Source organism: Aotus nancymaae, unplaced genomic scaffold (assembly GCF_030222135.1).
Source record: "Aotus nancymaae isolate 86718 unplaced genomic scaffold, 86718_ANA_hifiasm-v0.15.2.pri h1tg000012l, whole genome shotgun sequence".
Taxonomy (NCBI): domain Eukaryota; kingdom Metazoa; phylum Chordata; class Mammalia; order Primates; family Aotidae; genus Aotus; species Aotus nancymaae.
In genome coordinates this window covers 30,836,409-30,864,086 of record NW_026988423.1, presented here as the reverse complement: position 1 = coordinate 30,864,086, position 27,678 = coordinate 30,836,409, and the positions used below count along the sequence as shown (strand labels likewise).

Below are 27,678 nucleotides of genomic sequence, written 5' to 3'. Positions count from 1 at the left end.
CTCCAACAAGTGTGTTCTGTTCTTTCGTTCCTACAGAGCGACAGGAAGAACCCAAGACCTCACAGAATGCATTGGGAACCCAAGGTTCTCTGCCCTCCTTTGATTCAATCTTCCTAGACAATGAAGGCAGTTGATAGCTCTGGTGGTGGTGGCAATAAAACCTACAGGCCTATTCCTCTCCTCTGTGGATGGACCCAATCCAGAGGATGTGGGGGGACTCATCAAGCACCTGACTCAGCCTAATATCGCTCAAAGGCAGAGTGGTCACACTAGACACTGTCCAGGCTGTTCTGGACCTTCCCTCTCAGCAATATTCTTCAGGGAAAGTTCCCTTCTCTAGACGTTCAGAGAACAAGGTCCCCTTGAAAGAGTCTAGACCACCAGGCACCCTGACACTTCAATATACAACTCATATAATGTTCTAAGAAGGGCCTCACTTGGGCGAAGCTTGATGTGGTCATGGCAGATGGGATAGGTAAACAGGGGCAAGTTACAGTGCTCATTGAGAGAGTGGGATTCAAATGGAACTTTAAAGAACCCAGACTGTCCCTAAGGTGGGTTGGGGTTCCTCATCACTTTTAAACGTTTCTTCTCCAAACTTCCCTGGCAGTCCTTGCCATATTTCCCAGACCTGGTTATCTTCCTTTGCAGCCCCCAATCCCGAGGGAGTAAAAACTGATCAGAAATATAAGTGCACGTCCACAACCCACATTCTGCTACTGGCACCATGCTGGCCTGGCACAGACATCAGGATGCTGGCCCCTGCCCTTTCTAGGCTAATCTCAGCAAGTTTTCTTTCTTTCCATATATGTTTTCCCTTGGCTGACAGAGAACAAGGATCCAAGACCATATGCAAAATGTCTTGGTGTGCTGGAATAAGGAAAAGATGACTTTAGAGGATCTGTCCATTTACTTCTCTTATTAATCCAAGTCTTCCCACCTTGAAGATCTTGGAGATGGGTAGGCCATCTACCTTTAGTCCTCAACACAGCTGACCCTGCCCCTTGTTCCTGCTACACACACATGCACACACACACACACACATGCACGCACACAGAGAGAGAGAGAGCACGCACTAATAGGGTGGAGGTGCCATTCTTCCATTCTTTCCTGGAAGCCAGTGTTATGACAGAAGAAAAAAGAATGGGGAAGGAACGAGTTCTGTAAAAAATGAGCCCTTCTTCCTGTGCCTTCGGCACTCCCAGGGTAAGAATGTGGACTGAGCAGAGCGCATGGGGAAGCCGCAAACACTGGGCTGCCTGGTGCCCAACCATCTGAGTGCCCTCCAGTGCACAATGCAGCAAAGAATTGCCCAAGGGATAGGAAGTCACAAGGATGATCTTTGTGAGAGACAAGAGCATGGAGGGGAACATGAGAGGGATGTGGGGGCTCTGGGGCATTGAGAAGAAGCCCGGACTGAGCTGTGTGCATCCCTCAGCTGTCTCCAGCACTTCTTACTTCTCACAAAGGAGTGGGGGTGCAGAAAAGCTGGTGAAGGGAGGTGCTAAAAAACAAAGGCAGTGGGAAGTCCCGAATTCCCCTACAGGTGATTTCACATTAAATACAATGAGTGCTCTACATTTGTAATTTTATTTAAGCCTCACAATTCTACAAAGTATCACCATTTTACAGATGTGGGTTGAGGCTTAAAGAAGCCAAAAAACTTGCCCAGGGTCAAGCGCTAACAGTGACAAACGGGATTTAAACACATGACGATGTTTCCGCCCTACAGTGAAAACTCCAGGCCACATTCATCCTAGAATGTGGATGGAAGTAGCTGATGGTAAAGGCCATCTGCTATATACACTCTGGGGCAGGCCAGCCGAGGACAAGCACAGCTCCATCAGGAAGGTGAGACTGGCATGCTCTGCCGTAAGTCCCCAAATGACCTGGAAAGACCACAACGCCCTGGGAAACAAAGCTGTTCTGTGTATCGAATCACCCCCACGTCTACCAAGGCCAGCATCCAGTCTTCCAATAGCTTTAGACTTCATTATTGGCTCAGAGTCCCTGGATGGGAGCCCAGTCTCTAATGCTCAGGTTCAAGATCAGTCTGCAAAGGCCAGGGCTATTTCCACCACCTCTTCAACTTTCACGGAATAGGAAGTACTTTCACGTGAAGAGCAAAAATCTCACATCGAATCCATTTCTGGTGAAACCTTTTTAAACAAAGTATATAAAACAAGAGGCCATGAAACCAACTTTAAGTTTCCAGAATGGAAAGGACCCAGGGAAAGGAAATAAACATGGTGCAGTCCTTGGGATACTTCTTAGAACAGGAGAAAGAAGCCAACCAAAATTCTGTTTCTCACTTCCTGGTTGGAGAGGAGTACATGCTGCTTGGGGCCACAAGGTGTATACACACACACATACACACACAAGGTATACACACACACACGTATACACACATACACGCACACACAATGTATACACACACATATACACACATACGCACACACAAGGTATACACACACACGGTATACACATACACAAGGCATACACACACATACACATACACACAAGGTATACACACACACAGTATACCACACATACACACACACGGTATACACACACAAGGTATACACACAACACAAGGTATACACACATGGTATACACACACACAAGGTATAAACACACATGGTACACACACACACACACACACACACACAGTTTGATTAGTTCTTCCCAGGTATCGTGTGTGTGGTGTGTCCTTGCACCAGAAGAAAAAAAAAAAGACAAAAGGGAATCCTGAAATTAGTTTCTTCTCTGGGAGCTTTCCTTATAAAACACACTTTTTATTAAAATAAAAATATAAGTATGTAAATAAAGATTATCTTAATTTGCAAATAGATTTTTATTCTAAATGCTCCTTGCTGTGCATGTCTAAAGAAACAAACATTCAGATGTAGATCGATGACAACTAAATCTTAAATTTTACTTCCCCTTTCAAGCGGTCTTTTGAAAGCCTCTTATCTAAGTTGTTTTTAGGAAGTGTAATCACATACCAGTGATTTGCAGCTTTCAAATCAAAATTAGCAGCAGTCTCTGGAAGTCACTGATAAAGTACTGGCTCACTGATAGCTGCCTCTCATTTCCAGTGAGCCTCTAACTCTCTTTTCCCCAACTCCTTATGTTTCAATGTTCCTAACCAGGTCACAAACTGAGAAAAATGAAAAAAATATAAAAGCTACTCTACTTTCTAGAAATAAGGAATTATTTTCCTGGCCAAGTCCATGATTGCTGCAAGACCATTAATTCTTTCCCTCTCTAACCGCCATTCTTCCTTGGCCCTCCTCCCATCCTCCCTAACAGCAAGTTCTTTGACATACACTGAAAGCTTTCATTACTACAAGCTTTATAGTTTTCCTACTCCCCCCACCCCGCCTCTCTTTAAAAGGCCTTCTGTGAATATACACCATTCACAAGATACGTCATCAAGTTGTCATCTACCTCCCTGGTTATATGTATGCCTTTGCCAATATCTGCCTGCCACTCCACGTTCCCAGTGCTTTTCTCGGAAACAGTCCACTCAGCCCACCCACAGGGTTGAGACATTCTCAACCCCTGAGTAGAGAGCTTCCTTGAGTTTCCTGATTGGAGAATACCAGACAAGAAATAGCATTTCCTTCTGCTGTTCCTTAACCTTGTGGCCCCTGGCAATATTTTGGAATGCTGAGAACATTCAAAGAATGGTTCTTTGTAACTGCCTTCTTTATGGTGAATCTAAACAACTAATGTTCAAAAAGAAGGTTAGTGAGGTCTCAGGAAGTCCAGATGTTCCTGGAAAGAGTTTAATTAAATGGAGCTTATCTGAAATTTATTCCCAATTATGCAAGAGAAAAAGTACTATTCTGGATAGAAGCTGAATATAGGAAGATATTCATCCCCCTGAAGATCACACTCTTAATTAGACAAAGTTCAGGTGGACTAAAAGTTATCACCTTCACCAGCTTTGCAAGGAAATTAAAGGGCTCTCTGCTGCCTAAGGACTAGGAAGTACATATGTGACATTAACAGGCACTGCACTTCAGAAAAATACTAAAAGTAGGCAAGTAGAGATAAAGTGACATAGACAAGAATTTAGGCAGAATTTTCAGATAATGGTGTCCTATTTGACTTTTAATATAAATATAAAAGTTTCAGGCCTGGTATGGTGGCTCATACCTGTAATCCCAGCACTTTGGGAGGCCGAAGCAGGCGGATCACGAGGTCAGGGATTTCAGACCAGCCTGGCCAACATGGTGAAACCCTGTCTCTACTAAAGATACAAAAATTAGCTGGGTGTGGTGGCAGGCACCTGTAATCCCAGTTACTCCGGAGGCTGAGGCAGGAGAATCGCCTGAACCCGAGAGGTGGAGTTTGCAGTTAGCTGAGGTCTCAGCACTGTACTCCAGCCTGGGCAACAGGGCGAGACTCTGTCTCAAAAATTAAAAAATTTAAAAAAAAAAAGTTTCTCTAGCTCTCCTGCCATGCAAGGGCTTCATCAGTGCAACAGAGATTCACTGAGAAAAACAGCACAGACCTGAAGGATATTTCCAACCAGATTCCACCAGCTCTATGCTTAGTAAGAAAAGAAACGGGGAGACACTCCTTAAGTGTGAAAGTTGGTGATGTGTGTAAATAGTCTAGGGAAGACTCAGAATGATAGATGGTTCTGGACTAGCTCAGTTCAGCAATTCCAACTCCAATCCCCTAGGGTTGTTTCAACATCTGATGCTGCTCTCATTCTCTCCACCCAACTCCACCCTCCCAACCTTCCAAGGTTCTTGAGAGGAAGCTATGTCTCTGTTCAGGGGGTGGGTGTTTAAACTGTGAGCCTTCCCTGGGAGCCCAAAATGGGGCAAAAAAACAGCACCTGCCTCTCAAAGTTCATTTTTCTCTAAAAAATTTTTGCCAAGCCCTTTTGTAATAACCCTCTAAGCACTGTGGTCTCCTTCAGCTGCTTCACACCATCTTCTGTCCCTTTAAGTGAGGAAGTAGAGCCTTCCCGTACATTTGAGCTTCTCCAAAATCTGTCATCTAATGAGACTTAAAGTTCATCTCCTCGTCTTATTTATTGGGTGCAGGATCCCAAAAATCTCTAACAAGAGAGACGGACTCAATGAGAAAGAACTGGACAGGAAAATCGGCTATAACTACAGACACACACCTACACCCACACCACCTGCATACTCCTCCTTAAACTTTTAAGTCAGAAAGAAGGTCTGATTTCTTGGAAACACATCTGGTACAGAATCACAGGAATGTTGGAAACTAACAGTTTTCTGAAACTATAATGAAGACTTCAAAAAGGTTGGAGAGTTTAGAATAGCGCTTACAAACTCAGGTTACACTTCTCAACCTTTGTTTAGGAAGCTACTGTGGCATGCTAGGTACAACTGAAATGGATAGTGTCTCCCAAGAAACCTCCATCCCTAAAGGTGTCCGACTTCAACTTGAATACCAGCAATAGCTGAGCACAGTGGCTCACACCTATAATCCCAGCAATTTGAGACCAGCCTGGTCAACATGGTGAAACCCCATCTCTACTAAAAATACAAAAATTAGCTCGGTGTGATGGTGAGCACCTGTAATCACAGCTACCCGGGAGACTCAGGCAGGAGAATCGATTGAACCGGTGGTGGTGGGGCTGTACTGAGCCGAGATCATGCCATTGTATTCTAGCCTGAGTGACAAGAGCAAAACTCTAAAAAAAAAAAAAAAAGAAAACCACTGATAGAAGCAGTTTAAACACTGTTCATGGTTTGATTATGCAAAGCCTGTGTTGGAGTCATTTCATGGATGTCTTACTTTCCCCTACCTAGCTTGTGGGTGATTTGAAGACAAAGGCTTTTCTGTAACCAGCCATGTTACTCACTACCTGGGCAAGTATTTGGCACTACAAATATACCTCACCTGTTTCATACCCTCTGGCATTTTCCATGATGCAAGGCAGTTTTCTAATTAATACTGATATCATACTTTACAGTCTACAAAATGTTTTTATGATCATATTCCCATTAGGTCCTTAAAACCTCATTGTGAAAGAGAGACATGCCTAATCACTATTTTCCAGCTGGAGAAGCAGAGGTTGACTCACCTAATTAAACGACAGAGCAGGGAGTTGAACTCACGGCCCAACCGTCCCTGTTTGGTGTGGAACGCACCTCACTGCCTCCCACAAAAACCTGCTTCCAAGCTCAAACTCCTCGTAGGCTAGGCAGCCTCTGGAGGAAAGCAACGGAATGTATTTAAGTCCTTGAAAATGTAAATAAAATCTTTAGTGTCCAAAATTAAGGCACACCATGTGATGTGAACATAGAGTAACATTTAAATGTGTTCCTGCGCTACAGACCTTGACCCTTATCCTGCCCAGCAAGGTGGTGGAGCTGGGAGTCCCTTCTCCCTCCGGGCCTCAATTTGCCCTCTGTGGACTTCCAGAGTCTAAATTCGATGGGGCAGAGCTTTTCCACTCCCTTGCAGCCACAGGCGGTTCCGCCCCCACGCCCACCCCCACCACACCCCCTGCCTCTGCGGTGAATCCAAAGCAGGTCGCATGACCGATGCCCAGCGAGCGTTCGCAGGGGCGCGGCCCCCCAGCCCGCCCGGCCTCCCCAGAGTCGTCGCTAAGGCTTTGGGCAGCTTGCCAGGGATAAGCCGCGCTCGCCAGAGGTGAGGCGCCGGAGCCAGCGTTCCGAAAGGCCCAGGGCGGAGGCCGGCAACCTGGGCGAAGAACTGCCTGCCCTGCGACATTCCAATCGAGTTCCCACGGCCGCAGAGGTCAGCGCGGCGCCTGTGCGGACAGCGCATGCGCTGCCCGGGGCGGGGCGCCCCAGATCAGTAGCTCCTCCCTCTCCCGCCCGCCCCGGGAGGAAACTGCGCGAGCGCCTGATTCACGCCGCTCAAGGACACTGGGGATTAGCGCAGGCTTTACACGCAGACCGTAGAGTCTAGAGGCGCGTGCGATGATCCTTGAGTCTAGATTCCTAGAGCAGTGGTTCTGGGTGCTTGGAGAAATTCCAGATTCGTAGGTCCTGTCCCCAGCAGCCTGGGTGAGACCCAGGAATCTGCATTCCCAAGTCTCCCTAGGTAATTCTGAGATAAGCAGCCCTCCTTGGCTGGACCCACCCTCTTGTTGCAGAGAAATGACCGGCCCACGGGCTTACAGAATAAGGCGACGGAGCTGGAGAAGAACCCCGATCTCCCGACTTGCCCTCCAACACTTGCCCTCTGTTCTCTCCCCTCCTCATTTCCAGGGCATGATTTAATCAGTCCCAGGCAGCTGGCAGACAGTTCATTCCCATTGGTTGGGCTAATTGAAGACTGAAAGTCCCTTTCCCAGAACACTAAAGAACCCCATCCAGCAGCCCCACATCAAAGCTTCACTCTCAGCTCAGACCCTTGGCCAGTATTGCCTCAATCTGCGTGGGATGTGGGACACCCTGGAGAAAGCTATCCCAACCCCTCAAGCAAAACAATGGCCTATTTGGGTGTACACACACCCCACACTCACAGTCTTCTCAGTACGTGAGCAGGAAGAACCGTCTGCACACAGAATCACAACCCACCAAGAATATAAAATGCTCCCATGTCTACGTGTGTGTGTGTGTGGAGTTTGGAGGGGTCTGACCCACCCCTGTGTGCCGGAGTCTGGCTTGAGTTTAGGCACGTTCAGTAAAAAGCGGTGACCTCAGTCCAGGCCAGCTGGATCATATGTGCAGACAGCCATTCTCAATGGCCCTGGGTGGGGAAACCGACACTCCCTTGCATCTCTGCATGAGCAGCAGCTGGGGACACATCAGGGATGAGCAGAGTTGAGAGCCCCACACACTCACAACCCTGCTGTCTGCAAGATCCCTCCCCAGCACAAAGCCTTCAAGATAAAGCTTGCCCTTGTCGAGGGGAGCGGGCTTGGGGCTGCAGATGCTGGGGTTCTACTCGCTTTCAGAAGCCCCCTCTTCCCTAGCGAAGCAGCCAGGCTGAGAGAGCAGGACTTCTGTTCCCTGGGAGGGTCCTTGGGCCCGTTCTGGGGGATGAGGTGGGTGTCCTCAAGGCCAGTCCAACACTCTGTGGAGAACAGTGTCATTTTCCTCTGTTCCTCCCAAATTGCTGCCTCTCTTTATCTGTCCCATCCCAGCCTGGCTTGTCTCAAAACCTCAAGGCTGCAACTCTTTCCGAGAAAGCCAGGAACACAGCTGCCAGTTCCATTCCCCAAGGGGGGAGTTCCAACTCTCCCTCCTGGCTCCAGATGTAAAGGAACAGCTGTGGGGTGGCAGGAAGCCCAGTTGGCAGCTAAGCAGGATCTGGGAAGATGGAGAACGAAGGCAGGAGAGACAGGAAAACGGCAGGATTGTTATGATTCTAAAGACCTAGGAAAGAAACCGTTTCATCTCCTGGCCTGACAACTGGCTGATAGGCCTTGCCAAATCCCTTCGACACTGCCCTCCAGGACTGCCCACCCCATCCTGGCAGCCTGGGCTGCTGGCAAGACCTCCCATAAACTCCATTTTCTGGTTCCCAGTTAATCTGAGAAGGGAAACTTGGCTTTCTTTGTCTGACCCCACCCCTGTCCTTAAAACACATACCCCTCAAGCATGAGATTTGGGTAACTGAAGAATGGTGTGGGAGAGAGGAAGGAAGGTGGGAGAGGGCTCTGCCACTCCCATCTGGCATTCTCCAGCCCCTCCCTCCCCAGGGCAGTAAACCAGGATGCAGGGTGCCAGGCTGGGTGTCTGCAGACAGGGCTGCTGTGAGCACCACCTCACTCTCCCACTATGCCAGGGTGGTAATGCATGACTGGGCACCCAACACTGGACTCAATAAGTAATTATTCCCTGAGTGACCATGCCCTGCTCTGGTTTAACAAACCTGCCCACTACCACACTCTGCCCCATGCCTTCCCCAACCTGAAAGGACACTGGAAATCACAACTGCTTCCGTTTTAGGAAAAATAGTTTAATGGTAGGTTTGTAACCTCTTTTCTAGATGAGGTTCCATTCTCGGTGGAACCCCCACACCACTGCTCTTCCCATGCCTGCTGGGAGGTAGCAGCCCCTCTCTGGAGGGCACCCACCCATTCCCGATGCCCCTGCCCTCCTGGGAGGCAGGTGCTGGGTCTAGGCCTTGATGGGGCCATCAGCTGTAGATTTTTACAAAAAGTGGGCAGAATACTCTACTGGCCTCTTTCCTGGATGCATGGGACCAGCCCACGGCACCTTCCTACCCCTTAATTAAATAGCCCATTAAATAATCTCTTGCTGCTGGCAGAGAGGGGGTTCCACAGCAACAAGCCCCCTGCCCTGGCGGGGCTCCCATGGCCCCAGCTCCCCCACCCTGACTGGATCTCGGCTCCGTAAGAACAGCCAGGGGCATGGCCTCATCTCAGACCTGGCCAGGTCCGGGACTCTCTCCCCAAGAGGGGGTGAGTCCAAGTGGGTCATACTGGCACCAGGCATCCCCATAGCCACAGATGGGGGTCACCCAGACAGCAGAGTAGGCAACCGACAGGCTACAGCTCTCGCCCAGGTCAGAAGGACGTGAGGTTCTTGACGGCTCCCATCTCCAGCATCCGCTTAATGGCCAGCGCCTCTTGGGAGACATTATGGCCTGACCCCTGTGGAGACAGCCAAGGAATTCAACTGAGGGACTCCCAGGGACCTCTCTGTTTCCAGGAAAGTCTCCCTGCCCCTCCCCATGGCCCCACACTCCTTGGGAGCTCCCCTCCCCATGCTGGCTCTTGGAAGGAAGACAAAACGTGTGTGGCTGAACGTGGAGGACGCTGGCCGGGGAGTCCAGATGCCTCGGTTCTAGTTCTGACTCCAGGAGCCACTGCTGGGTCTCGGCACTGCTCCCACTCACCCAGCATCCCTCTGTCTGGTCCCTAGACCCATCCACCCCCTGCCCCACCATGCTCACAAGCCAGGCACTTACCGCCATGGACTTGAGCGTGATCTGCTCATAGTAGTGAATGGTCTGCTTCTTGTTGTAGGCATCTGGGTAGCCGAAGCCAGCAATGTGCACCAAGTCACAGAGGTGGAGGGCCAGCGTGATGGCCAACAGGCCTGTGGTGGGCTTCTGAGGAACAGGGGCGGGAGGGTGTTAGAGGACGCCCTGCTCCTCCCACCATCATCTCTGCCAGCGCTCTGCAGTGGAACTTTCTGCAGTCATGGAAACGTTTTCCATCTGCGCTGTCCAACAAGACAAGCCACGAGCTAACGAGCACGCAAAGGGGGCCAGTGCAGCGGAGGAAATTAATTTTTTATTTTCTTAAATTTTAATTTATTACATTGTAAATTTAAGTCGCCACATGTGCTGGGTGCAGTGGTGCATGTGTTCCAGCCACGCAGGAGGCTGAGGTTGGAGGACTGCTTGAGCCCAGGAGTTCTGGGCTGTCATGCACTAGGAATGCATCTGTGAAGAGCTGCTGCACTCCAGCTTGGGCAACATAGTGAGACCCGATCTCTAAAAATCAAATATAAATAAGTAAATCAATAAATAGCCACATGTGGCTAGTGGCTGCCATTCTGGACGGTACAGCTCTATGCTTCTGGGGCCTCTAGAGATAAGAACAACAATCAGAATGCCAATTATCATTACATCAGTTACTTTTTAAAGGCTTACATGTGCCAGACACTGTTTAGTATTTTACCTACCTACTATAAAACATTATCTCATCCAGTCTGGCAAAAACACCTGGAGGTAGATATTATTATTAGCCCCATTTTACAGATGAGAAAACTGAGCCCTAAAAAAGCATTAAGCAACTCCTTCAAAGGAAGGGAAGTGTTCAGTTCTCCTCCTTGGAGAACCTGACCTTGTTCAGAAGACCTGCGGGCTTGACATGCACTAGCTGTGCGACCCTTTATGGGGGTGGTGCTCTCTGTATTTTTTTATAAAGATGGGTTTTTACCATGCTGCCCAGGCTGATCTCAAACTCCTAGGTTCAAGCAATCTGCCCACCTCGGCCTACCAAAGTGCTGGGATTACAGCATGAGCCACTGCACCTGGCCTCTCCTCTTTAAAGCAGGACAGCAGTACCTTTCCCATCTACCTTACTGGCTGCTCTGAGGACCTCACTTGCTCCCTAATTCATCTGCAGTGATGGGCAGCCTGATAGTCTCACTTCTCCCACTTCGCCTTCCTCAGTTCCAGCAACGTGCTTTGCACACAACTTCAGCTGCCCACACCCATTTAGGAGCCATTCCTGGACCTCATCAGGCCTGTCGACATGCCAGCTTCCTCCCTCTCTAAGCTCTCCTGTATTCTCATCTTCCACTCCCTGCCTGGGCCTTCTTTTTCATCCTTGTTGTTTTCACCACCAGTGTGTTCTCTCATTCGGTTGGGCTGAGCCACACTTCCATGGCCTTCGAGCCAGCTCTGCCTGGACACAGGCTCCTTACACTCACCAAATTCTTCCTCTTCCTCATACTCTCTGTATTAAATATGGTTGTTTTTTGTTTTGTTTTGTTTTTTGGAGACAGAGTTTTGCTCTTGTTGCCCAGGCTGGAGTGCAGCGGCACAATCTTGGCTCACCATAACCTCTGCCTCCTGGGTTCAAGTGATTCTCCTGCCTTAGCCTCCTGAGCAGCTGGGATTACAGGCATGTATCACCACGCCCAGTTAATTTTGTATTTTTTTAGTAGAGACGGGGTTTCTCCATGTTGGTCAGGCTGGTCTTGAACTCCCAACCTCAGGTGACCCGCCCGCCTCAGCCTCCCAAAATGCTGGGATTACAGCCGTGAGCTACTGCACCCAGCCTTGCATTAAATGTTACCATCCCCCCTCAGCTGTCCAAGCTGGAAACCTAGAATTGGTCAGAAATCTCTCAATTCCACTTGTAAAATATATAAGGAAGAATTGTAAGAGAACCCCAATGACCCTGCCCCTCATGTAATCTCATCCCTTGCGCATGTGTGGGGAACCTGTGAATATGATGCAGTTACGTTACATTACTTTATATGGCACAGTTGAACAGAAGAGGAGAGGCTGTCCTGCTGGGCTTGACCTAATTACCTGAACCTTTAAATCCGGGTGTCAAGATCAGAAACGGAGGCAGTCAGAGATTTGAAGCACAAAAAGGATCTATCATGCCATCGCTGGCTTGAACATGGAGGCTGTACAGCAGGAAATGTGGGCCACCTCCAAGAGCTCAGCGTGGCCCCCGACCTCCAGCTCACAGCCAGCAAGGAAATGAGGCTTCAGGTCTACAATCACAGGAACCAAATTATTTCAACAACAAGAATGCGCCAGGAAGAAAAAATTTCCCCCAAGCTTCCAGATGAGAACTGTCTGGTTGACAAACTGAGTTCAGCCTTGTGACACCCTAAACAGAGAACCAGCCACACCGTGCTGTTGTGATCTACAGGACTATGAGCCAGCACATGGGTATAGTTTTAGGCAGCTAAGCTTTTGGTATTAGTTAGGGAGCAATAGAAAACTAATACAGGCTGAGCGCGGTGGCTGACGCCTGTAATCCCAGCACTTTGGGAGGCTGAGGAGGGCGGATCACCTGAGGTCAGGAGTTTGAGACCAGCCTGGCCAACATGGCAAAACCCCATCTCTACTAAAAATACAAAATTTAGCCAGGTGTGGTGGTGCATGCCTGTCATTCCAGCTACTTGGGAGGCTGAGGCAGGAGAATTGCTTGAACCTGGGAGGCGGAGGTTGCAGTAAGCCAAGATCACCCCACTGCACTCCAGCCTGGGCGACAGAGTGAGACTTGGTCTCAAAAAAAGAAAAGAAAACAATTCAATACAATGTTGAGTCCATCTCCTCCTTTTCCCTTCCCACCGCTGGGAGCTGGGTTCAGATCCTCGCCCTTTCTTGCCTCCCTCTCCAGCCTCCTTTCCATCTGTAACCCTATACATGGCACGAAACGCCTCCTTGTTGCCCTTCAACTCCACTTGCACTGGAACAGTCCAGTGCTGGAGGAGCCGCCTGCTCTGGCCAAATGGAATGCCTTTCCCGAGCTCTCTGCTGATCCTCCCAGGCTGGGCTCCAGCACCACCTCCTCTGAGGAGCCTCCCAGACATCTCTCAGCAGGCGTCCGCCCTTCCTCTGAGATTCCACGGCATTGGGAACAACTCTCTATTGTGGAATTTTATCACCCCACAGTACAACCTGCATTCTTACTCCGCTAGACTGAGGTCCCTTAGGGGAAGGAGCACAACTTCCTCGCCAAGCATGGAGACTTGGGGCCTGGCATTGAGCAGTCACAAAAGTACCCTCCTGTTATTCAAACAGGAGATGTTCGGTAAACAATAAAATCACTTATTCAACTCTGGCAAATATTTAAAAAGCAGGCACTGTGTACCGGTCTCCAGAATAGGTATTTTACACCATTATTATTTTTAAAAATCCTACAATGGCCTTAAAAGGTCATTATGGATATTATCCCATCATACAGGTAAGAAAACCAAGGCTCTGAGCAGGTGATCTGCCAAGACCCACACTACACAATGCAGCCAAGCGCACCCTACCTGTGTCTGCTGGTACCTGTCTCTCACCATCCCACACGGCCTCCCCGAGGGGCTCCAAGAAATGGGTGGAAGTACTTGGGAAGCTACAAAGTGGGTTAAAGCCTACCAGCTGAAGACTGCCAGGGCACTGCAAGCAAAACCATAACTTGCTATGGCTCAAGGACTTCAGGTTAAAAAGAAGAAACACCTAACTTGTGGTCAGACACAGTGGCTTACACCTGTAATCCCAGCATTTTGGGAGGCCGAGACAGGAGGATCACTTGAGGCCAGTAGTTCAGGACCAGCCTGGCCAACACAGGGAGACCCCCATTGCTACAAAAAATTTAAAAATTAGCAGGTGTGATGGTGCATACCTGTAGTCTCAGCTACTCAGGAGGCTGCAGAAGGATCACCTGAGCCTGCAAGTTCGAGGTTATGGTGAGCTATGATTGCACCACTGCACCCCACCCTGGGTGACACAGTGAGACCTTATCTCTAAAACAAAACAAAAACCCCTAACTTGCAAACTGCATTGGCTTTCTGAATTGACACACCGTACCAAACCGTGACATGCAAGAAGAGGCTGAAGTTCCAACCGTTTAATGCGTTCAGACCAGTGTTTCAAGATAAGATCACAGATGAAGTATCTAACAGTAACTCTGCACGGCTCAAATTTTTCCACAGATCAGACCAGTGATGTCTGGCAACTCCCCAGCTGACAAATTCTGACCAGCGCCTGCCAAAACCATGCTCTCACTCCGGTCCCTAAACCCAATTCGGACCGTCCCCATCCCTCCCTACTTAGTAGATTCCCCTTGCTTCTCCACAGTGTACACTCCCCTTTGTGGCAGCGACTTTAATGACAGGTGTATTCCTGGAGGGAAAATGCATACTGCTGTCTCTGTTATGCCGTCCTTCCACAGCTTCCTAAGCCCATAGGAGCGTCCCTCCCACTTCCCGCCCAGGACCCTAGCCCTCAGCCCTGGCTTCCCATCATCACCTGCTTAATCTTGCGTGGCTGTTGCATTGGCAGGCTCAGCAGTTTGTCAGCTGCAATCTCCATGAAGAAGGGGTTGAGAATCCGAATCTGTTTAGGGTTGACATCCCAGATGAGGGGAGGCTGTTTCCAGAAACCCTTTCGCACCTAGGACGATCGGGTGAGAAGGGAAAGACAGAGGCGGGTGAAGCCCTAATTCTCAGATCCAACCCAGTGGTCCTCAGCCAGGCGAGGGGATCCAAGTGATGGCAGAGGTCTTCAGGTGCACAAGGTGAGAGGAAAGGGAGGTGAAGTCTGTGCCAGAGATGGGAGACCAGGAGAGGACCAGGAAAAGAGAAGAGGAAAGGCACCCCCTCGGGAGGCCAGGTAACCAGGTCTACAGAGCAGAGGGTCTAAACTCTGGGGCACTTCCAAGAACATCTACACAGGTAGAAGGACCTAAAGTTTTAGGCTGTCTAAACACTTGACAAAAATGCCAGATGGGACAGTTCAGCCTGTGACCGGATGGCAAAGTGATGTAGTAAACTCTTTCTGGGGATCATCTGTTCGGACACAGACCACCCTGCTCTAACCTGCCCCCCGCCTGGAGATGGCTGCTGGAGGGTTCCTCAGCTCTCAAGTTCCTCACAGGCAAACACCTCCTCGGGCAGCTTTCCTGTTGCAGACAGCCCTGGAGTGTGGGTGCCTTTGGCTGCTGCCACCTGACGCCTGCAGGCTTTTGTGCCCAGTTGCTGGGGCGGCTTATCGGAACACTGCCCTTGGAGGGTGGCCTAAGGCGCTGACTGCCGGGAACCCAGTTCATGCTGTCCCCACACTGGCTCTTTAGAACTGCCAGGTAGACATCAAAGAGCATGAGGTCCTGACTCAGGCAGTGTCCCCAGCCCTGAGCCTCAGCCCCCACCCTGTCCTCCCACTTACCCGCTTCTTATCGCTGAGGATGGTCTCGATCCAGTGGAAGTCCATTGCCTTGAAAGCTACCAGGACGAGGAGTGTGTCGGGGTTGTTTTCTACTTTGGGGTCGAAGTGGGCAGATTCAGGGTAGAAGAGACGCATGGTGGTCTTGGAGCCCACGTCACCCTCATAGCCAGCCACTGGGGCATTGTTCAATCTGGGGGTTGGGGAAGGATTCATCACTAGAGGCCCCTGGGCCTGTCTACAGTCCCTGGCTTGGACATCCAGTTCCCAAACAGAAGTAGGAAGAGACAGTCACACACACCTGATGACCACATCGTACTTGTTGATGGCATCTCCCAGCGAGCTGTTCCGCAGCCGGTGCCCGTTCCCCACGACCACGCAGCGGCGGCACCTGAGGCTGCCGTAAGAAGAGGAGTGTCAAGCCCAGAAGTCACCCTGCTCCACCCCACACTCACTGCTCTGGATCTGCCTGGGCCCGTCTCAGGACCACTTCCTAGGCCCCCTCAGCCCCTGGTCCCCGTGGAGCAGGCATCACCGCGTGGTCCCGCTTACAGTCGTGCTGACTCTACAGTCCTGGGCTTTAAAAGAAGAGGAGACTGCACAGAGCACAGGAGAGGGCAGAATAGTGGAGGGAAGGCATGGGGGTGTATCAGTGAAAAACTCCAGCTTCGCCATTGGAATACCCTCAAGCAGCCTCTGTCTGCTCTGCACCCAGATGCCCAGGCTAGGCTACCATGGGAATTGGCTGGGATGGTGCCAGGCCATGACTGTTTCACACGGGGGCAGGAAAGAGGGGAAGGTGCCCAGGCTGGAGCTGGGGAGTGCCGCCTTACCTCTGGATGCTCTCAGGGACGGAATAGCTGGTGATGGCTAGCACCCGGAGGAGCAGGTCCTCTACAAAAAGAGCCGGGTGGAGGGACTGAGGCGACAGCTAGCATTCTGAAGGCTGCCTGCCCTCCCTTCACTGCTCCTCAGAGCTCTGGCTGCCTTCTTCTTCCCCTGGCCCTGGTAGCCGAGCCGGGCTCAGAACTTGGGCACTGGTGCCATGGACAGCAGAGAACAGGAAGCCCCGTGGCCAGGGCGAGCCCATGGTTCCCACAGAGCCAGGTGGGAACTTACCACTCCCCTTGGTCCCATAGGGCAGCTCATAGGCAGATGGTGTCTTGACCCAGAAATAATCCTTAAGCTGCAGGAAGATGGGCTGATCCCGGGAGTAGCTGCGCAGAAGTGAAAGCAGGGTGGGGATGGAACGGAATTAATCTTGATGCCAGAAGCAGGGTCAGGCCCATGACTAATATTATATGGCCTTCTCTTCCCTCCCTGGCTTCACCTAACCATGTCCACCAACACGGCTGCTCCTTCCATCTACTCCCCACGCTGTGAACCCCTCAATCCCAGCTCGCTCCATGCCCTGCTCTACCCGCCTCATCCTTGAGTACTTACTTGCCAAAGAGCTTAGAGGCCTTCCTCTCTGCCTCACCCTGGAGGCATGGCTCCTTCTTCTCTGGGGTGGGAAAATAAAAACTGGAGAGAAAAAGAACAGGAGGCGGGAACCGCAGTCAGACCCAGGGGCCCATGTTCCAGGCAGCCTAAGCTTTCTCCCATGGCATGAAGGTCCCAAGGTGCCAGGGAGGAATCATCTCAAGTTAAGCTCCACTTGGAACCCAAGTCCTTGAGGATCCAGGTCTTCCTGCCCCTGCACTCCCTGAGTGAGGGCCCAGTGAGTCATCCCATGCCCTACCCCCATCCACCCTCATGGAAACACTCCGTACCAGCAACTGAAGGGATGAGGTCATGCACTGGCTCTTGGAACCTTCCTGTCCTACTAGGTCCCCCGCTCCATAATGCTCCATGCTCCATCCCTAAGCCCTGTCCCTCACAAGAACCAATGGAAGGACATGGAAAGTGAACTCACAGCTCAATGTACCTGTCTTCCCGGGAGATGGAATACCACACCATGACAACCAGGACCAGAGCCAACATGGCCAGGAGCTTCCAGCCTGCAGGACACATGCACAGAGGAGCTAGAGGCAGAAACGGGCAGGTACAGCCCCAGTCCACCTTCTCACCTGCCACCTTCTGAGCCCCTCTGACCCCTAACCCAGGAGCATTCTCTGGCCTTCTCCTGACCCTGGCTGAGAGCTTGACCCTAATTGTGCCCACTGTCCTTGAAGATGAAGAGAGGGGCCCCTGGCTGTCTGTCCCCCCAAAACCCCCCAGAGGTCCCAGGATGCTGCTGCAGACGGGTTCTGGAGGCCTGTCTCCTGGGGTGGAGGAGCCCTCAGATGACACTCACGGGACTTGCTGATCATGTTTCTCAGCAGGCAGCAGGGTTCCTGGGGAGAGCTGTCATCCCGGCTGCCTCGGGCCACCTAGGAGATAGGAGTCACAGGTGTCTGTCTGGTCGGCTTCACAAACTCTCCTGCCTAGACACCAGAGCAGGACACACCCACTGTCCGCCCCTCCCTTCCTCCAGAAAGCACGAAGCTGCTGCCTGGGGCAGTCATCCTGAAAGTGACCTTTCTCTCCCAGGATTCCTCCTAACTCCTCCAAGGGCAGCATCAGGGATCCAGGTGAGTCCTGCCATGGAAGGGAAAACCGAGGGTCCAGCCCTCACAGACTCGGTGCCAAGCCAGGCTGGCCTACTCCTGACTCTCTAGTGTGGTTCTTCTCACCGTCCCCGTCTGCATTTTGACCCACGAAGGGCCAGCTCCAAGAGGCAGATAGCTACCCAACCCGCTGCTGTCATGAAAGTTAAGCCAACTAACTGTGCGAGGGCTTGAGTCCTATTTTACCCAGCTGAGGTCACCAATTCTCCGCGATCCGAGGCATCCCGTGGTCTGGCCACTGCTGCCTCTCCGTCATCAATCTGCAGCCAAACAGGTCTGCTCAGGCCAGAGGCTGGGAATGAGGGTGGGGCTACGACATGTCCTCATGAGGCCTCCTTGATCCCTTCTAGACCCTGACCAAATGCAAACGGTGCTCAAACCTCCCCACCCAGCCATGGGGTAAGCGCAGGGAGAGAAGGTGCTTGAATGGGGAGCATGGGGAGCTGGGAGTGGCAAGAGAGGTGGTCGAAGAGGAGTCGGGAGATGCTTCCAACGAAGGCAGCAAAGTGACGACTGTGCATGGGAAGGGGTGAGCTGCTGTTCGCCCCCGCACACAAGCAGAGGCTTCCTCACAGGCAACAGCTCAGCCAGGGCCACGCCGCAGAATACTTGCGGAAGAAATTTCAGTGGCTTCCACAGTCACACAAAGAGGCACCAGATGCCAAGTGCCAGTTTCTTCCATCCACACCATGCTTCCTGATGGTCTGGATTGGAAGAGTCACTTGGATCACTTCCTAAAAACATTCCAGGGCCCTTCCCTGGAGACCGCCTTGGTCAGCCTGAGTATGGCCTGGAACAGGCATTTTCAGAAACGGTCCAGGGGATTTTGACGGTCAGTCAGGAAACAGAGGTAAGCACTAGCATTTGCACACCAATGGAAACCTTCCATTTTTTTCATAGGGGCTGGGGACAGCATCTGGATGAAGCCTGGTCCATTTTACAAACCATTAACCAGTGATCCTGAGCCCTGTCCCATGATGGAGTCAATGTCCTGCTCCCCAGCAGGCTCATTCCCAGCCTCCACTCTGAGCTCATAAGCACTGAAGAATCAGTCTTGAGTCAGAGGAGACAGCCAGGCAGGGACCAGGGTCAGACTCCCTCAGTAGAGTCAGAAACACCATCCCCAGACCCCAGAGGGGATGAAGCCTGGCCCTGTCCGGGAAAGAAAAGTAATCAGAAGTCCGCAGTTAAAGGTGTTATCCTAGAAACTTCCCCAACAGCTCTTCTGAAAGGGGCAATGCCTTCGCTACCCTTCATCCCATAGCAAACTCTGAGTCATTCCCTACCACATGGCCCTCCTTGGCTTCATAGCTTTTCCCATCTGTAATCAGCTTAGTTACTTACTTGTTTGCTTTCTGTCTGTCTCCTCAACTGGGATCTAAGCTCTGTGAGGGTTGGAATTGGATCTGTCCTGTTTGCAGGTCTAATCCCACATCGAGCACACTGCCTGGCACACGGTAGAGTACATCAGAAAGTACTGAATGCATAGCATGCTGGTTACGGTGGACGATCATCCCTCCCTCTCTGATCTGCAGTTTCCTTGCTGTCAAAGTGAGAAATCAGCATATTCTCACTGCTCAAAAAAGGTCAGATCAGTCCCATGGGCATCCCAGAGCCCTTCTCAGACAAGTGGATTCTTTGGCTCCCTTCCAGACCCTTAAAATCAGCATCTGCATTTGAACACGATACCCTGGAGATTCATATATACATTCAAGTTTGAGAAGCACTGGTCAAGGCTGATGTTCTTGATTATGGCTGAAGAGGAGACTCACCCAAAGTACTTAAAAAAAAAATTTTTTTTTAATGAGTATCTGGGTCCCACACACACGAATTCTGGGCTGATTCATCTAGCCCAGCACTGGAATTCGCTGAAGTCCCCTGGGTGATTATAATGTACAGCCAAGGTTGAAAACCACTGGTCTGGATGATCTGTGGGTGATGTGAAGCACACTTCTCAAACCTTGATGTGCACATTGTGACTCAGAGGGTGCCAGAGAGCGGGTGGGGATCTGCATTCTAACCAGCTGCGTGGTTAGCATGGGGCCTGCTGCATGGCTGGGACTACTCTGAGTTGCAGAGCTCAGAACCAGGATGCCTTCAGCTCTAACATTTCAGGATCTTAGGAACTGCAGCCTCTCTCGCCCTCCCTGCTTCCTCTCTCCATCTCACTTAAGTTTCATCCTCCTTTCTATTCATAGGTCACAGCGTTGGCTGCACAATGAAATGACCTGAGGAGCTTAAAAACATTCAGCCAGTCTAGGCCCCACTCTCCAAGACGTTTATTTAATTGGTTAGGGCTGGGGCGCAGGCATGAATAGCGAATAGTAAAACAAACCAAGAACCCACCTCCTCTGTGATTCTAAAACGCAGGCTGGGTGGGAAACACGACACTACACAGAGCTCATTTCACCTCAAGTGAAAGACAAATACTCAGGTACCCTCCAGGCCTGTCCTCCAGGAAAAAGACCTTTGGCTCCATGGTGAGCAGCACTAACCAGTCTGGAACAGCAAGACAATTAGCGCTTCTTTTACCTCTTCCCCAATAAAGTTCTACATTGTCTTGTCTTCATTCCAAAACTGCACTAAGCAGACTGGGCGAGTCTTAGGGCTTGTTCCGCTATACCCAATCAGGGGTTTAACCCCCTCCCCTGTGGGTCCAAGCAAGAGGATTGCTCAGTGGCCCCAGGCTGCCTCAAGACAACGTGGCGCCTTCTCCCAGCAGCTACCCCACATCGCTGGTCTAGCTCTGGGCATAAAGGGCAGGAGAAAAGCCACAGTAGAGTACCTGGGTGGGAAAGCAGGCATCGAATCCGTTCACGTCCAAGGGGACCAGCCTCTCACCAGGAGGGCGGCTCACCCAATCTGCTGGGCAAAGCTGCCCCCAGGGAGGAAGACCATCTGCTCTCTTGGTGCTCTGCTAGGAACCAAGGTGTCCCTGACCTAAGGGAGCTGGTCACTTCTACCACAGAACTTGCCCAAGGGCAGAACTTGGGGACAAGGTGAAGAAATAAGGCCCAGTGGAGGCAGAAACCATGCCTCCTGCTGCCCCAGCATTCCCAGCCTAACACACGGTGAGTACTCAGCAGGTACCTGCCAAACCAAGAAGGGCAGAGCCAGATATGCCCCCAGGGGCACAGTATGGTACCCAGCCCCTCAGAGCCCCTGGACCCATAAAAATGATATGGCTTAATATTCAGGGAAGGGATGGGGAAGACCAGAGGGGCAGAAGCTTGGAGTTTACTTGCTTGTTCTGTGATCTTAAGCGATCACTTACTCTCACTGTCCTCAGTTCTTTTTTTTTTCCAGACAGTCTTGCTCTGTTGCCCAGGCTGGAGTGCAGTGGTGCCATCAGCTCACAGCAACCTCTGCCTCCCAGGTTCAAGCGATTCTTACGCCTCAGCCTTCTGAGTACCTGGGACTACAGGCATGCATCACAACACCAGGCTAAGTTTTGTATTTTTAGTAGAGATGGGGTTTCTCCATGTTGCCCAGGCTGGTCTCAAGCTCTTGGCCTCAAGCAATACACCCACCTTGGCATCCTAAAGTGCTGGGATTATGGGCATGGGCCACCACACCTGGCCATCACTGTCCTCAGTTACATAGGGAAACCTGAAGCCCCCTGTCTGCCTGCTGTTTGCTACCTCTAGACTCTCCTACCTCCTCTCTTCCCCCAAATCCTTCACCAAGACACCAAAACCTCCTCACCTCCCCAGAATAGTTGGCAATCAATGACCCTCTTTGCCCTGTGTCTCCCACCTCTTCCTTCTCTATTCTCTGACTTATAAACATACTCAAGTCTCCCTCTTCCTAAAGAAACAACAAGCCTCTCTCTGTTCAGTCTCCTCCTCAAGCTCTCCCTGCATCTCCCTCATTCCCCTCCAGTGATCAAACTTCTTCACCTGTACTACACCCTCACTTCCCACTCTATCCCCCGCCGCTACGCCACTCCCTCCACCCTTATTTTTATTCTGAAATTGCTGTTGCTGAGGCCAGTGACTGTCTAACTGCCAAACCTAAGAAAGGTCTATTGTCAGTCTTTACTGTGCTAGGAGGCCTTTGATGCTGCTGGCCCTGCCTCCTCCTTGGCTTCTAGGTCAAGGTCAAGAAGGACCTGGACACAATGTAGGCACATTCTTTGCTGCTTTATAACCCTTCAGGTTCCTTCTGCCTCTGAAACAGGAGGCTCTGCTGCTGGGACCTACCCTTTTTTTTTTTGAGAGGCAGTCCGCCTCTGTCACCCAGGCTGGAGTGCAGTGGCACGATCCCACTGCAACCTCCACCTTGCAAGCGATTCTTGTGCCTCCCAAGTAGCTGAAATACAGGTACCCACCACCCTGCCTGGCTAATTTTTGTGTTTTTAGTAGATATTTTAGTAGAGGGTTTCACCATGTTGGCCAAGCTAGTCTTGAACTCCTGACCTCAAGTGATCTGCCCACCTCAGCCTCCCAAAGTGCTGGGATTACAGGTGTAAGCCACCAAGGGCCCACCCTTTAAATGCTGGTATTCTCCGGGAAGCTGTCCTTGAACCTCTGCCTCTCCCCGCCACACATTTTCACCAGACATGTTGACTCGTTTTCAGAGGTTTAACTACTATTCATACACTGATGGTTCAAGCTCTTTATTTTCAGTGCTAATTTCTCTTCCACATCCCATCCTAACATTTCCAATTTTCTAGCTGGATGATCTTAAATTCCTCAAGTGGAAGAAGACGTTCAAAGCTGGACTCTCCTCGCTCCCAATCCCCATATTATCAACACAGTCTCCCAACGCCTCCCTCTTTCACCCCCACTCCATGGTTACTAAATATTTTCAATTCTACCCCCATTTGCTCATTCTAGCAAATACTTGCTAAGCTCCTTACCCCAGGCCTGGCATCATAGGTAGCACTGTGGATGTCAGATCTTACAAAACTCAGCCACAGTGTGAAGGTCACATTGTCTAAACCCTCAGAAATCCTTCAGAGTGCAGCCCCCCAGCTCCCCTTCTGGAGCCACAGCCTGGTTCCAGATCCCACCCCAAGTTACAGGCTTCCTAACTGGTCTCTTCACCACAAGTGTTTCCTCACTCACGTCCCTTCTTCGAAACTGCCAACATGGCATCTTTCTAAGAAATGATATGGATCAAACCACCCTGTTGCTTCAGTAGCTCCGCATCCCTTACATGAAGCCAAGGCTCCTTAGCAGGAGACCAGGGCCCTTCAGTCTGGGGCCACAAGAACTGCAGATGCATCTCTTACCCTCCTCCCAAGCATACTAAGGGAGCCACCTTTTCCCTCCCACACTGCAGCTGCCACATCCCTTTTCCACCTTTATTAAGGTGCCCGTTGTGGTTTGAATGTGTCCCCAAGTTCACATGCTGCAACTTGGTCCCCAGTGCAACAGTGTCGCCTAATCAAAGGTGTTCAGATCATGGGACTCCGAGCTCATGGATGAGTTAATGCCATTATTGTGGGACTGGATTCCTTATAGAAGGCCAGTTAGGTCCCCTCTTGATCTCTCGGTCTTGCCACTCCACTTTCCACAATGGGATGATGCAGCAAGAAGGCCCTTGCCAGAGCAACTCCTTGATCTTGGACTTCCCAGCCTCCAGAACCATGAGCCAAAAAAACTTCTATTCATTATAATGTACTCAATCTGTAGTATTCTGTTACAGCAGAACAAAACGAACTAAGACAGAAAATTGGTGCCAAGAAATAGAGAGGGGAGGGGAAAGGAGGAGAGGAGAGGGAAAGGAAGAAAAGAGAGAGCAGGGAGGGACAGAGGGAGGGAAGGAGAGAGAGGGATTAGAAGAGTTACAGGGAAAGTCTGAAACTTCTTAGAGATTACCTAAGTGGTTGTGATCAGAATGGTGGTGGGAATATGGATGGTAAAGGCCATTCTGATGAAGTCTCAGACATAACTGAGGAACCTGGTACTAGAAACTGGCATAACAGTCGTCTTTGTTATAAAGCAGCAAAGAATGTGGCTACATTGTGTCCAGGTCCTAAAACTGTATAGAAGGCAGAACTTAAGAGTGATAAACTAGGCTATTTATAGAGGAAATATCTAAGCAGCAAAGCATTTGGGGTGCTGTATGACCTCTTTTAACAGTATACAGTAAAACTTGAGAAGAAAGAAATGATTTAAAGATGAAATTCATAATGAAAAGCATCGCAAGACTCAGTGGCTCCCATCTGTAATCTTAGCACTTTGGGAGGCTGAGGCGGGCGGATCATTTGAGGTCAGGAGTTCGAGACCAGCCTGGCTGACATGATGAAACCTCATCTCTACTAAAAATACAAAAAAATTAGCTGGGCATGGTGGCATATGCCTGTAATCCCAGCTATTACAGAGGCTGAGGCAGGAGAATGGCTTGAACCTGGGAGACAGAGGTTGCAGTAAACTGAGATTGAACTCCAGCCTGGGCAACAGAGTGAGACTCCATCTCAAAAAAAAAAAAAAGAAAAGAAAAGAAAAATAAATTTATAACGAAAAGTGAAATAGAACTTAGATGGGAAGGACTCAGACTGGCCCTGTAGTCGAGAATGAAAGAATTTTCAGGAGAGGAAAGCAAGGGTGCAGGCGAGTTACCATTTGACAGTTTGTTAAGAATAACAGTATGAAACACTTGAGAAGGAGATTAATATTGGCCAGAGCCACAGTTTGATAGGGAGATTAGTACAATAAGAATGAAGCTGGAGGCTGTATTCAAGACAATGCGAATGATCCCAAAGGCACTGCAGAGGTCCCTGTGACCACAGCCCTAGAGTGCCAAAACCTGAGGGAAGGAACTATTTCAAAACCCAGGTCTTGGGAGCCCTCAGGACCTGTGGCTCACTCTCCAGGGCCACCTCAAGTCACTGCTCCCACATTTGGGCCCAGTGTTACTCAGCCTCCCCAGCCACAGCTCAAATGGACCCAGGTGCAGCGTGACCTACCACTCTGGAAGGTGCCAGTGGTGAGTCTTGGTGGCATCCACGTGGTCTTAATGCCACAGGAGTACAGAACGCAGGAGCTGTGGGCCTGGCTCTCTCCAACTAGATTCCCAAGGATATTGTGGACAGCCTGAGGGGACCCAGGCAGAGACTTGTTGCAGGGGCAGAGCCACCACCAGGGAGCCCCTCCTAGGGCAATGCCCAGCAGAACTTGGGGTCAGAGCTGCTCAGAGTCCCCAGGAAGCCTAGTGGAGCTGTAGGAGTAAGGCCATCCTGACAACCCAGAACTGCAGAGCTACCAGTGTGCAACAGCAACCTGGGAGAGCTGCAGGCACGAGACTCCAATCCGTGAGAGCTGCTGCATGGACTGAGCCCAGCAAAGCCAGGGAACAGGGCTGCCAGAGGCCTGGGGGGCCCAGGTCCCTACTGGAGTGTGTCTGGAAGGCAGAACATGGAGTCAAAGACGATTGTCGTCAAGACTTGAGATTTAGTATTGTCCCCCTGCTGGGTTTTGGAGTTGTTTGAACCAGTCGCCCCTTTCTTCTTGCTGATCTCTCCCTTTTGGAAATGGAATGTCTGTCCTCTGCCTGTCCCACCATCGTACTTTGGAAGTAGACAATTTGCTTGATGTCACAGCCCATGACCGGAGGGGAATTTGCTTCAGGATGAATCATGCCTTGAGTTTTACCCATAGCTGACTTAGATGAGACTGTGGACTTCGGACTTTTAATATGGTGCTGAAACAAATTAAGAATTTGGGATTATAGGTATGAAGCAAACGTATTCTTCATGTGACAAGGACATAAATTTTGGGAACTGGGGCAGAATGCTGTGGTTTGAATGTGTCCCTCAAAGTTCCTGTGCTGGGAACTTGATTCCAAATGTAACAATGTTGTGAGGTGGGGCCTCTTAAGAGAGAGCAAGCCCCGAAGCTCTGTTCTCATGCATGGGTTAACGCCATTATTATGGGAGTGAGTTCCTTATAAAAGGACAATTAGGCCCCTTCCTGCTCTCTCTCTCCACCTTGCCCTTCTTCGGTCTACCATTAAGATGCCACAGTAAGAAGGCACTCATCAGATGTGGTCTCTAGATCTTGGACATCCCAGCCTCCAGAACTGTGAGTCAAATAAACTTCTGCTCCTTGTAAATTACCTGCTTGGTAGTAATAACAGCACCAAACAGACTAAGATAACGTCTTAACCCTCCACATCTTGCTCGCTTGGACAATCCCATTCTGGCAACATCTGGCTCAAATGGTTCCTCTTGTGTGCAGGCTTGACCTATACTTCTAAATGACTGATGTTTTGGTTCCCATGAAACACTGGTTATGCCTTAATTTCAGCACTTAAAGGTAACACCACTTTATATTATACGAGGTTTTCATGTCTTGCCCACTATCCCGTGACCTCTGAGACTGGAGACTTTTTTATACCAAGAGCCCACCAGGGTAAGTGTACTATACAATATGCTTTATGGTATAATGTAATTTTGTCTTATATAATTCTGTGCTTTCATATCTTGCCTGTGAGGCAGTGACCTCTGTGGTCAGGAACTTCTTTGTATCTCCAGATTCTATTAAACTGCCAAGAATGTAGCAGATGTTTTATAAACATCTGACAAATAAGTAATAACATGTGAATAAAGATGTGTTGCGTGTCCCATTAACAACTGAAATGTACTACACGCTTACTTTACATGAAACCTGACCTCAATCTCTGCCCCACTGACTTTGGGGACCAGACAGTTCATTGCTACGGGGTCTGTCGTGTGTATTATGGAATGTTTAGCAGCATCTCTGGCCTCCACCCACTAGACACCAGTAGGAAATCCCACTCCTCAGGTGTGAAAAAATGTTTCCAGACATTTCCAAAAGTTGAGGACCACTGTGCTAGACGCTTTTAAGGGTTGTGCAAATATTAAATATTATCTCAACCCGGTGAGTTCAACATGATAATTACCTCCATTGTACAGCCAGGGAACTAAGGTGGGGAAGGGGTCAGTTGCACAGCTCCTGAGGAGTGGAGCTGGGACTGGAATTCTTGCTCCTTTGTCCAGAGCCCACCCCAAACCCCCACACCCTATAGCTTCTTCTAAAACCATCCTGTGCAGACTGGCTCCCTAGACTCCAAGATCCCTGGATGTCCACCCTGCCCTATACAGCAATTAGGGGAAGGGGGTCTCAAGCACGTCCAAGTCCTTTGAAGGCTCCACACAGTGACCAAGAGCCTGTCCAGCCCCTTCTCAGCCACGCTTCTGCACCAGACACAGTCTCTAGCCCCCACAGCCCTGGCGCTCTCTGGAAGCTCTGGAGTGCAAGTTCAAAGCACACAGCTGTATTCGTGGGATCACTAACGCCTGCCAGCTGGACACCAGACTTCCGTGAATCTGACCATTTCTTGCAGCCACATCCCACCACTGGCACGGACTGACTCGCTCCACTGTAAGCCAGGTCTCCAGGGCCCCGAACTCCTCTGGCTTCCCTGCTGAACCCCAGCGTGGGCCTGGGCTGTACCTGCTTCCACACATTCCACAGCCTGTCCAGGAGTGAGTCTCCACGGTATCTGCCAACCCACAGCATTTCCTCTCAGCTTTGTGTCTGATTTCTGTTCACTCAGTCTAGAATGCTTTTCCCTAGACATGGGCTTGACTATCTCTCTCTGTCCAGCTCTTACTCAGCTTCTCTACTTCCCAGCAACAACTCCACACACCCAACACTGCAGATTCCCTCCCCTGCTTGCAAAGATGTTTCTCCTGTTTTGCTTGCTGCTGTGTCACCTGTGCCTACAATAGTGCCCACCACCCTGTAGG

The 27,678-nt window shown here is 50.3% G+C and overlaps 1 protein-coding gene across 9 annotated transcripts in view; it reads right to left on the bottom strand.

Annotated features, from left to right (window-relative positions):
* Positions 1 to 8,900: 8,900 nt before the first annotated feature.
* The window catches only part of ST3GAL4 (ST3 beta-galactoside alpha-2,3-sialyltransferase 4), a 58,073-nt gene continuing 39,295 nt past the window's right edge, over positions 8,901 to 27,678 (bottom strand). For 2 of the 9 annotated variants that reach the window (XM_064375570.1, XM_064375571.1), the window contains exons 2-11: positions 17,645 to 17,720; positions 17,264 to 17,372; positions 16,792 to 16,872; positions 16,468 to 16,565; positions 16,182 to 16,242; positions 15,650 to 15,745; positions 15,352 to 15,541; positions 14,437 to 14,580; positions 9,910 to 10,053; positions 8,902 to 9,592 (exon numbers count right to left, since the gene is read on the bottom strand). In XM_064375570.1, coding sequence (XP_064231640.1) covers positions 9,506 to 9,592; positions 9,910 to 10,053; positions 14,437 to 14,580; positions 15,352 to 15,541; positions 15,650 to 15,745; positions 16,182 to 16,242; positions 16,468 to 16,565; positions 16,792 to 16,872; positions 17,264 to 17,372; positions 17,645 to 17,720 — 1,086 coding nt within the window. In that variant the 3' untranslated portion in view covers positions 8,902 to 9,505. Of the gene's footprint in view, positions 9,593 to 9,909; positions 10,054 to 10,219; positions 10,441 to 14,436; positions 14,581 to 15,351; positions 15,542 to 15,649; positions 15,746 to 16,181; positions 16,243 to 16,467; positions 16,566 to 16,791; positions 16,873 to 17,263; positions 17,373 to 17,644; positions 17,721 to 27,678 lie in introns of those variants that run through there. The other 7 variants (XM_064375572.1, XM_012470135.2, XM_064375573.1 and 4 more) reach the window with 5 other exon arrangements.